Source organism: Gadus macrocephalus, chromosome 9 (genome assembly GCF_031168955.1).
Source record: "Gadus macrocephalus chromosome 9, ASM3116895v1".
Taxonomy (NCBI): Eukaryota; Metazoa; Chordata; class Actinopteri; order Gadiformes; family Gadidae; genus Gadus; species Gadus macrocephalus.
In genome coordinates this window covers 645,153-656,884 of record NC_082390.1, presented here as the reverse complement: position 1 = coordinate 656,884, position 11,732 = coordinate 645,153, and the positions used below count along the sequence as shown (strand labels likewise).

At 47.2% G+C, this 11,732-nt stretch overlaps 1 protein-coding gene across 1 annotated transcript in view; it reads left to right on the top strand.

Annotated features, from left to right (window-relative positions):
* Positions 1-11,732, top strand: part of shank3a (SH3 and multiple ankyrin repeat domains 3a) — a 159,436-nt gene that overhangs the window by 33,684 nt on the left and 114,020 nt on the right. Inside the window, exon 2 of the mRNA XM_060061538.1 lies at positions 2,055-2,635. Within this exon, the coding sequence (XP_059917521.1) occupies positions 2,225-2,635 (411 nt within the window). The 5' untranslated portion in view covers positions 2,055-2,224. The remainder of the gene's footprint in view (positions 1-2,054; positions 2,636-11,732) is intronic.

The following is an 11,732-nucleotide window of genomic DNA, read 5'->3' as shown; positions in this document are numbered from 1 at the left end:
GTTCCCAGAGAAAGGTGAGAGTTAGAGAGAGATAGGGGAGAGAGAGGGTGAGAGTTAGAGAGAGCATGTGGACTGCAATGTTAAATGTGGTGCAGCCACGTCAATGGCTTCCATATCAGTGGAAGTTGTTTTTTGTGTTTTCCCCTTTTTACTTTGAACCACATACAGCGTCTCCCCTCTGTATTGGATTACATCTCTTTGAGTCATTGGTTTCTGGTTATCCCAGGATGATGCAAGGCATGTGAAATCTCTCCAGGGGAAAGTCGTAATGACTTCGTTCTAGCAATCTGCGACATTTAGAAACCAAACAAACTCCTGCCTCTCCTTATTGTCTGTTTACATTATCATTGTCATTTAGATGAAGCAAAACAGAAGATTTATTCCTATTTCTGGTCCAGGGGTACATACATTTCTAAAAGGTGAAATAAAGATGGTATTAGTTGATCAACAGAAAAGAGTCGATACCTTTCTTAATAGAGCCAAATATGTGTTGATTATAGTATAGATATTTTGCAGATTATTAAATGATAAATATATTCAATTCGATCATAGGCTTTTCTTGGCTGTTCTTCCGACAAATGTTTTAATTAGATATATAAATAACCATACATGAAAGATATGCTAATATTCCTGCAGAGCCAGTGAAAAAGGTTTTTCCAACAGCGACTGCACTTGCAGCAAGTAACCTGCACCGTGAATCATTGTTATTACTTATTAAAGACACTGGTTATTAACATTCAAATTCACCTGAGTTACGCCACCCGGGCTGCGTGATATAAATGGCGCCTGAAGATTGCGCGTGGGACTGATTGGCAGTTTGAGAATGAGGGCATTGTGCCGCATGCTAACACGTAAAGCCTACAGGTGGTTTGAGGCACTACACACCGGTCTCTCTTCTCTGTGTGAGCCTCACAACAGCCTCTGGATTCAGAGAACATAACCCTAACGTAACGTCTCGAGCCTGGGGGTCACACGATTGGTCCACATGCTTCGTATTATAATGACCCATGCACACGCGGTCCGCTCATCTGACCACACGGTCTCACTCCGAGGTCGGCAGAAATCGACACTTTTTTGGGGCTTTTGGCGGTAGCGGCTGACCAAAGGGAAGTCCTAGCGCGCTCCCGCTTACCTTTATCTCTCCTCCGATTGGTTATTTGATTTGGCACTGAAACGGGTTAGGGTTAGGGTAGTAGTGGTTAGGGTTAGGGTAGTAGTGGTTAGGGTTAGGGGTAGTAGTGGTTAGGGTAAGCGGCGATTTTTGATGACGTCAAAGTGAGAAGGCGTTGGAACTGGATGTGAGAATCAGGGAACCTCTCAATTGCAAAGTTGTGTATGAGTTCCACCTGCACACACACATAGGGAACCAGGCTTCAGAGCTTAATTGGACTTGAGTTGACATTAAATGTATTGTAATTGCACAATTCCTTGAACACTTGATAGGTGAACACTGAGTATGGAGAGAGAAAGAGAGAGCGAGGGAGAGAAGGGATTGATTGGACCTCTCTTCCTGACTCCCCTGCTGCTATGACGTGACGTGACAGCATAGCATTTTGAAACAGAATTGCTGATTGCTTTGCCCACCACTACAAAGCTTCCAGCAAACCGAGGTGAGTATCTGGTAGAGGAAGAGGAGCTATGAATTGCCCATGAGTTCGTTCCGTCCGTTGTAAAGGATCACGATAATTCTAATTGACGACACGCATTTCAACACAAACCCTATCTCTTTAAATATCCGGATGGCGATTATGCACAGCATTTATTGCCTTTATAGGAGTATTTTTGGTGCAAATCTCATTAGAGTAAAACTATTTCACACTGCCCTATCTTTCCAGCTCATTTAAGTGGCGACTGGCGACTTCTCTTGATGCTTATATTCTGTTTAATATTTCACTCATCCACCTCTTTCCCTTTTCTCTCTCTCTCTCTCTCTCTCTCTCTCTCTCTCTCTCTCTCTCTCTCTCTCTCCTCTCTCTCTCTCTCTCGCTCTCACTCTCTTCTCTCTCTCTCTCTCTCTCTCTCTCTCTCTCTCTCTCTCTCTCTCCTTTTCACAGGCGAGTGATGAACGCTGCAAGCGCCGTGTGTGCGTAGCGGGAGCCAACAGTGTGCATCTGTTGGTGTGAGCGAGCGAGGGAGAACACGAAAGAGAGAGAGGAGAGAGAGAGAGTGTGTGTGTGTGTGAGAGAGAGAGACGGAGCAAGCCCTCTTCACACACACACAGAGCATGCCTTTGCGTCCGGCAGTCGGCAACCATGAGCCGCCCAGCCCGCCCCGGCAGCACCAGCACCCCACTCAGCAGCAGCGGGAGCAGCGGGAGCGCCACGCACACTCGCTACACACGCAGCAGCGCGCGCACGCTCCCGCTCAGCCGGCTCCCGACACACAGGCAGCGTGCACAGCCAGCCGCTGGGGCAGGAGCGGCACCCGGGGAACGGACGGCGGCGGCGGCAGGAGCAGCAGCAGTGGGCGCGGTGTTGGAGGCGGAGGCGGCGGCAGTCCCGTTCCCCACGGCGTTCCGGCGTTGCATCCCGGTGCAGAAGAGCGGAGGAACCCGAGCGCGCTAGGAGGACCCATGGAGGAACCCACCGGGAACACTGTCGTCATCCGCATAGGAATCCCTGACCTGCAACAGACGGTGAGACGTCTCTCTGTTACCTGCAGCTACCTGTCAGCCTCTCTGAGCCTCAAAGTAACCATGGGGGGCGAGGGGCATCCCTGCAAGAATCCTCCTTTCTTTGTCTCTCTCTCTGTCTCTGTCTCTCTCTCTGTCTCTCTGTCTCTGTCTCTGTCTCTCTCTCTCTCTCTCTCTCTCTCTCTCTCTCTCTCTCTCTCTCTCTCTCTCTCTCTCTCTCTCTCTCTCTCTCTCTCTCTCTCTCTCTCTCTCTCTCTCTCTCTCTGGCTTTCTCCAACTGATCGTTCTTTTTTGTATTCTCCCTGATGTCTCCCCCAGCTTCTTCCTAATATCTCTCTCTCGTGTTTGGTCTTTGCTCGCTCTCTCTCTGTCTTTCTCGCTGTCTGCCTGAGTGTTGTTGGTGCTCGTTCCTCCCCTTCCCTCTCCCCCTGTAGCTCCTCTCTGGTGGTTAGTTTGGTGTATATTGCACTTTTGTCTCATCTCCTAGACTCCCTGTGTCTCTCCGCTATGCACACTTGCTGGCCGGGCTGTGTTTGCTCCCCAGGATTTCTCTCCCTCCCTCCCTCCCTCCCTCCCTCCCTCCCTCCCTCCCTCCCTCCCTCACATTCGCTGAATTCGTGCTAATAAATCGACCTCTTCATTAGCTGTGGCTGCAGCTGACTTTGACAACTGGCCAAGTATTTGGTGGCGAGTGCAAAGGGAGAGTGAAAGGCAATAGGGCTTTGAAAGCCGTCTTCACACTGGGATATAGGAGGCGAGTTGGGCCTACAAACTACGGAAGTTTGGCCGTCCTCTATCTCTCCCTTCTCTCTCTTTCCCCCCCTCTCTCTCTCTCTTTCTCAATCTCTCTGCTTCTGCCTCTCTCACTCTCGTCGCTCAGCTGTGACACACTATATGCAAAGGTCCTGCATCGTGTCTTTAGCTCAGTGTGAAATTAACCTCTGTCTCCATCGACATGTGTACACCCAGCTGTGGCGTTCTGCTCTGGTCGCCTCATCCTACCTCGAACCCTTTAGCGTGTATACACGGCGGCACGCACCATCGCACGTGTCACAACGGGCCTCCATTCAAGGGAGCGTCGCCACGATTGCTGTCGTATGGGAATGTAATGATATCGGTCCTGCATCGTTCAACTGGCCTGCGCAGTAAAACACTGCAAGGGTCTGGGGTTTGACTCCCTCTGGGGAACACGATGAGCGCCATACACTCTCCGTGTTGCGAGATGCGTCCACCAAATATTAATGAGTAGGACAGAGTGTGTGTGTGTGTGTGTGTGCGCGTTGTGAACATTTCTCCCGGATGATGAGCTAGAACACTGAGTGAGCCTAGGGCTGCTGTGTTCCTCTTCTGCAGCGCTGGAGAACGTGAATGTTACCCTTCAATGGGTTTGATGTGAAATTAAGCGTGAGCATAGTAACAGCATCTTTTTGATCAAATATCACACGTGCAAACACAAGATTTGATAGATCATCCTTCTGAGTGCTGCACACACACACACACACACACACACACACACACACACACACACACACACACACACACACACACACACACACACACACACACACACACACACACACACACACACACACACACACACACACACACACACACACACACACACGAACAAACCAAAATTACAGAAAGACCCCAAGTGACAGCACATTAAGCTTTCATTACTTCGGTGCCTCTTTGTCAAATCCTGTTCCCCAGTTCTCTCCTTCATGCGTCTCCTCATGTAGGTCTCGTACAGTAGCTGAGGCTAATGATGCAACCAAACACAGGTTAGGCGGTCAGCGCTAAAACCCGCCTCGTTTGGCTCGCTCAGGCGGCTTTGTTTAGGCGTTATTATTTTGGATTTAACTCTGGGGAAAATGTTGAAAATACCAGAGTATCTTTCTTTGGTCCGCTGCCATTGTTGTGCGGCTCATTGTCCTCGCCTGAAACGCTTCACTGTGTTCCCGCTCGGCCCTGTTGTCTGAGCGAGAGGAGGACGCGATGCTAGGTGCACCGAAAAGCTCCACAATGCACTTAAATGCATGCGCACGCACGCACGCACGCACGCACGCACGCACGCACGCACGCACGCACACAAATACGCACAAACACACACATACCGCACACAAACACGCACACACACACACATACATACCGCACACAAACACGCACAAGTACACGCACACACACACACACACACACACACACACACACACACACACACACACACACACACACACACACACACACACACACACACACACAGCCCTTGTTCATTGGGACAGATGCTATTACCCGCAAACAGACGCACGTGCACGCAAGCGCATGCATGTGAGGCATACCCCCACACACACACACACACACACACACACACACACACACACACACACTATCTTCAACCCGTGAACCACTTAATGTGTCTGAATGGTTTTGAGATCAATAACAAAACAATGATTTCACACTCAAGGTAGGACCTGTCAAGTCTAAATCACGTGCACCGGTAGGCAGACGGAAACACAGGCAGGAAGGAAGGTAGGCGGGCAGGCAGGCAGGCAGACAGACGGATAATAGAAAGACAGACAGACGGATAATAGAAAGACAGACAGACGGTGAATAGAAAGACAGACAGACGGTGAATAGAAAGACAGACAGACGGTGAATAGAAAGACAGACAGACGGTGAATAGAAAGACAGACAGACGGTGAATAGAAAGACAGACAGACGGTGAATAGAAAGACAGACAGTCGGTGAATAGAAAGACAGACAGACGGTGAATAGAAAGACAGACAGACGGTGAATAGAAAGACAGACAGCACTGAGGATCAGTGAAGTGCAAGACGGAAAGACAGAGTGTGACAGATAGACTTTTATAGGCGGGAGTACAAGGAGCAAGCCGGAGATTACAGAGGCATAGTCTGACTGAAGCAGGATTAGGATGCTCCTGCAGGCGGCCCAGCCCACCTCAGCCTGGAGGGCTGGGTAAACACCACGCCCGGGGACGGGCAGCGTCTGCTGAGAGGGGGGTGCAGCCACATGCAGAGGGACGTCTCGGGCTAAAGTGACCTCATGTGCCCTCGCTTTACAACGGCTCTTTGCAATGCTATGGCGTGTGTGTATGTGTGTGTGTTTGTGTGTGGACATGGACGTTTGAATTTGTTTACTGTTGGCTACGGATGCTTTGATTTCATCGTATTCTCCGTTAATTAAGATCGTTTGTTACACTGCACACACGGAGCTCTCGCCTACGTCTCTCCTGGTTGTCAATGTAGACGGTCCACCCGTCCATACTGCTTGGGGGCACTGTTTTGCTCTCAAAGTCAGACTGTGACACCAAAAAGTATTCTGCTGCCTCCATATTCATCACGACGGTCGGTTTGTCAGTTTCATCACGGCTGCAAAGACAATCTTTAAAAAAGAGAGAGAGAGGGGGAGAGAACATCTAATTCCTTTTCCAAGCATCCTCACCATTCCGACCGTCAAGAACTGTCGAGAATGAGAGCTTGTGACAGGGTGAGAGAGCGAGCTGGGGTGAGAGTTGGCGAGAGAGAGCAACACGTCTGCAACACGTCGGACACTGAGCCAGACTTCAAGCCAAGCTCGACTAGAACCGCTAATGGAGAGTGTTGTCTGAGCAGCGCCGTCTTGTACATTGGGCTTTCAAAGCTAAGCACATTACCCATAGAGGAACAGCATTAGCCAGAGGAACTACATTACCCAGGTCCACCTGCAGCTTAGGAGAGACAAAGAGAGGTTTATAACGGCCAACTACCGTCCCTAAAATGACAGTGGCTGGCTGGCGAACTGGCGATGACCATCGGCAGTTCGCCAGCCAGCCACTGTCATTTAAGGGACCACGGGGCTGACCTAGCTCTCCGTAGTGAGTGGGATGCTCTGGGCTCGCGTTTGGTCAGTGGGACGATCCAGTCCGCGTGGCTCAAATAGCGAATAGCGTCATGCTCTTTTACATTATGGATCCAAGTGGTGTGAAATCGGCCTCCACGCCTAATTTTTCTTTTATTATATGGATGACCATAGCTAGAGACCGAAACGAGCCATTATTGGAGTAACATTATGAGGTGTTTCCTCCGTTTCCTCCATGACGAGGAAAGGGGGAAAAAACGTTCCACGTTGGGGAGATTCCGCATCGAACATTCAGAGCGGTTGTTGATAAAATCAGCACACGGTGGAATTGTGCAAAATAGTTTTCCATCGCTCGCACTCTGCGGTTTTATAGTCGTCTGACGCCGGCACCGCCGGGAAATGGGATACCGTCGGTATAGAATGTGTTGAATAGTGTCGCTTTGTCGTTTTGTCGCTGGGTGTGTTTGGCCTCGTGAGTTTACCTTGAGTGTGTGTTCAAATCCCGGCTATACCTGAAAAAGGAGCCTTTTGAATGACTTAGAAAAAAAAACACCTCCCAACGTTTTATATATATAAATATATATATATATATATATATATATATATATATATATATATATATATATATATATATATATATATATATATATCTCTCTAGATATATCAATATTTTTTGAGATGCTGCCGGGCACAATCTCACGAAACCGAATAAACATTCTCTCCCTCTTTCTTCCTGCAACTCCCTCCAACGGTTGCGAATAGTCTGAAAGGGTCCTTCCACCCCTCGCTGTAGCCCAGCTCTAAGGCTCTGACAGCCCAGAACACGCCGCGGACAGCAGTACAACTACTCGCACTGCTGCTTCCGTACAGAGCACTCACACTGGCAGCGCCCGTCCTCTGGAAGGCTTGCAGCCACTGAGTGACTGACAGCACCCAGCTGTAACTTCCAACAACCCTCAGAGTCTCCAGGCGCCACTCAGCGACATCATCCCCTTCTCCAAGTGTAACCCAAACCAGAACAAGAGCGGCACAATAACCGCTTCCCATTGGTGTGTCTTCCTACGACACAAGCGCACGAGGAAAAGGCTTCTTTCCAACCCGGGTGCGAGTCACCGTGCAACCGTCAGAACAGAAAGTTGGCTTTGCTTAATTATTTATCATGAATTGAACAAAGCATGGAGCCGTACGCAGATGAGGAGGATGCGGTTGTGTGAGCAAACACGGCGCCCGTGCGGGAGGCTTTCTCTTCTCTTAAATCGGTGAGGCCGCCGGTATTGTGGCTGATGTGAATGGAAATGAAGCCCCTCCCTAATTCCCACCACCCCCGTATTGCTTTATCCAGAATCCTATTAAAAATGCCATGAAATATCCAAGTGGCATAATGGATTTCTACACAGAATGGGTTTCAACTGCAGGCAATAGGAACAAATTTGGGTCTCTTATTTGTATTTTCATAAAAGGCTTTCTGTAGGTCTAAACCACTCAGGCTGATCAAAACCGAATAATCGGGAATCGCAGAATTCAACAAAAGCAACAATATCCAACTGCAGAGAACAATGTTTGCTTTTGGGACGAGAGTGCCACTTCATTAAGCCGAAACATTAAACAATTAATGCGGAACAGAGAGCATGGACTCTCCTCATTTAACTTTATGATTAACGTATTGATCAGCTCACCTTTGGGTTAATACTCTCTGTCGCGGTGTTTCGTCGTCTCCTTTCTCATTACAGATTTTTCATATTGACTTCACCTCTTTATTTCTCTTTCGCTCTCTACCTTTCTCCTCCTCTGTCTCTATCAACCCCTTCTCTTAGCTTTCTCTCTCTACCTTTCTCCTTAACTCTAGTTCTTTCTCTTTCTCTATATCCGTCTCTGGGTCTGTGTCTCTAATGCTCAGGAATGGACAGCGACATTAGGCTTCACACCAAGCTTGTTTCTATTCGAGTCCCGGGAAGCCATTGTGTTTGTGCCGGCCTGGTGTGTTGCCAATTGGAATAAGCAGCCCCTGCTATCTCGGGGGGGGGGGGGGGGGGGGGGCTGTTTTTTCAAATGATTCATCTACGTCCATTTTAGCCTGAGAATGGTTGATGTGAAATTAGGAGGAGAGGGAGCAAAACGATCAGAATCTGTTGTTAAACCATAACCATGGATAGCATTTTTATTGCGACTGAGGAGGGCCCTCAAAGAAGCTTCCGATAGCATGGCTCTGGGTAAAGATGGTCGATAGACCATTACGCTGCGTCCATGCCAATGGGGGCGAAAGGTGCTGCAGCTTAATTCACATTGTCGATACGATAGTTCTCCACTTTAGCCCACTCAGCATCGAACCTTCCGGCTACGCTCCTGGCAGTCGCTTCCAATCCGCCACGGCCCTCCCGTCTGTACCGCAGAGCCGCTGAAGGGGACATGGCCTGCAGTGGGCTGCTTCCATTCAGGATCCATGCTCAGAACCAAAACCATGGCTGTACATGGACACGGTCATAACATGGAGAATGGATTCGTTTCAGTTTCCCTGTTCGCTAAACGGCACTTTACGATCTCTCTGTGTAAAGCCTTGTTCCCCTTGGACTTGTTTTAGGGTATTTCTTCGTGCCTGGATGACCGTCTGTTCAGACGTTGTGCTGGACTGTGGAGCCTCTCCAGACTGTGATTGTGATGAAGTGCTATACTAATAAAGTGGATTCTTGGACTCAGATCCTGTGGGGGACTTACACTGATGCCTTTTGCTGATAAGAAACAGAGCCAAAATTAACAGGATGAACGTATTTGAATCAAATCAAAGTAGTGAGGTAGTGCAAAGTAGTGTGGGGGGATTAAGTCTGGTGTTAAAGGTCACATTGCTAACTGTGTGTGCGTGCGTGCGCGTGTGCGTGCGCGTGTGTGCGCGTTGGGTTGTTGAGGTGACATGGCCTTTTCGTTTTTTGGTCCAGCGTCAGCTACATATAAATAATGATTCAGTTTGTCAGGAACTATCGTAAGATGGTCGGGATGAGGCTGCTCAACGACGCTCCGGTCTTCAATCACCTTTTCACATTCCAACCAAACTAGGAAAAGTTAACGCAGAGGGGACTCTGCCCAGCTCTTCTCACAATGTTTATTCTTGAATACAATTCTGGAAAATATAAGTATATTATGAAAATGCAGATTTCTTATTGAGTCTTATTGTTCTCACAGTCCAGTTAAACCATTTTTGAGGTAGTTTTTTTATGTCCCAGAATGTACATCATATGGTGTGACCCTTGTTATATTTAAAGGTCCTTATTTGGACGTCCTTAGAGGGGAAGGTCCTTGTCTCACTCAACCTGGATGTGGAAGAGCTATCTCAGAATGTCAGAACAGGATGATGGTAATTTCTCTCTTGTTTGGTGCACTCTGACTTCCGTTCCCAGTATTGCACTCTTTTAGTGTGATGCTTTCAACATAATAATTGCACATTTTAATTGATCATTTTTAATCATGAAAATATACTTGTCCATGTTGCAGTGGGTATGCTGGTATTATGATAACCAGAAGGTACAATATTGTGGTACGTTCAAACCCATCGTGTGGTGCTCCTTTTAAGCATCCTACCTTATGATCCCTTCGTCACACCATATGAAATGAACAAAATGAACAACAACGCAATGGACACCTTCCATGTCCTGAATACCGGGCCGTCATTCCGTCGTACAACGATAGAGCAGGCTGCTTCCTCAAGAGCATCTGGCTCTATGCAGGCGGATTCATACTGCTTCCTAATGAGCAGCGGACTGCCCTCCCATGGGTATCTCTCTTCTGCCTCATGAGCAGTATTCCCTATACATAGGGATTCAAATGAGAGCCTTTGCCGTGTGATGGAGGACAGATTCCAGGGATGGAGGGAGAGGAGAGGATCTGGTAGCCACTTGCAAAGAATATTGCCAGATATTGTGTTAAATGACTACCTTATTATTATCTAAGTAGTTTTATGTGAGCACAAGTTTGATTTTCTATACTTTTTTGTACTTGTTTGAATGTTCAGATGCAGTAAATGTAAAAAAAAATGTACAGGCAAATTCTACAATGATATCAACATGAATCCAAAACATTTGTTCAAATGTATAAAACCACATAGGCCTGCAGGTAAAGTTTAGGACGATGTCCACCATGATTGGGAAAAAGTAGAAATTTAATTTAATTGGTGGATTTCCAGGTTCAGTGTTCCCAATTTTCTATACAATGATTGAATATTCACCGGCGAACTTAAGGTATGGAACACCGGAAATTGTGAAAGCATGACTACATGTTTTTTCAAGCCTTATAATTTCAGACTTAAAAGTCAACCAACACAACATGTATGTATGTTACATGTATCAAATATTCCCTTAGAACTCTCTCTCTCTCTCTCTCTCTCTCTCTCTCTCTCTCTCTCTCTCTCTCTCTCTCTCTCTCTCTCTCTCTCTCTCTCTCTCTCTCTCTCTCTCTCTCTCTCTCTCTCTCCAATCTCTCTCTCTCCAATCTCTCTCTCTCTCCCCCTCATTATTGCACTTTTTCCTTACTATCGCCCTTTCCTTTGCCTTCATAAGTGTGTGTGTGCCATGGGTTCTGTTCTGTTTACTGACATCGACACTAGTTCTGGTTGGCATGTGCTGTTTCGCCTGTCACTGCTCATTGAGAGGAGCGCTTTAATCAATGGTGTGTGTTTGTGTGTGAGTGTTTGTGCATGTGTTCGGGTTAGTGTGTGTGTGTGTACAGTTCTGTACAGGAAGGAAGATACCTCAAAAATACAAGTAGAACAATTTCCATGAAAAATGAAGGACATTTTTAATGAGGAGTGGGATTTAATTTAAGCAAAAAGTTAACGAAGAAGTAACAACTCCTTGTGAGAAATGTGAGGAAATGCATAAAAATGAGGTCCGTGTGAGACGCCTGCAATCTTCCCAAAGAAAGGAAACCTTAATTGATGCTCACCCAGAGAGAAAGCACAGATGAACTGAAATATTCAAATCGTTGCTGCAAGCCCAGGGTACATTTTGGAAAAACAGCCGTCAACTTAAAAACAAAAGCATAGCTATTGGAGGCAGGGGTGGAAGGAGGACTGAGGAAGTATCGGTATAAAGAAAACTTAAGTAAAAGTCAAAAGTAGATAATTTAAAAACTATTAGCACAAGTTGCTGCTCGCCATTTTTAAAAAATGTTGCATGATTTATTTCTTGATTGTTCAAAAACCAACCAACTAATGAGTGACGATGACTGATTTAGGTGATAACTGACTAACCAGCCG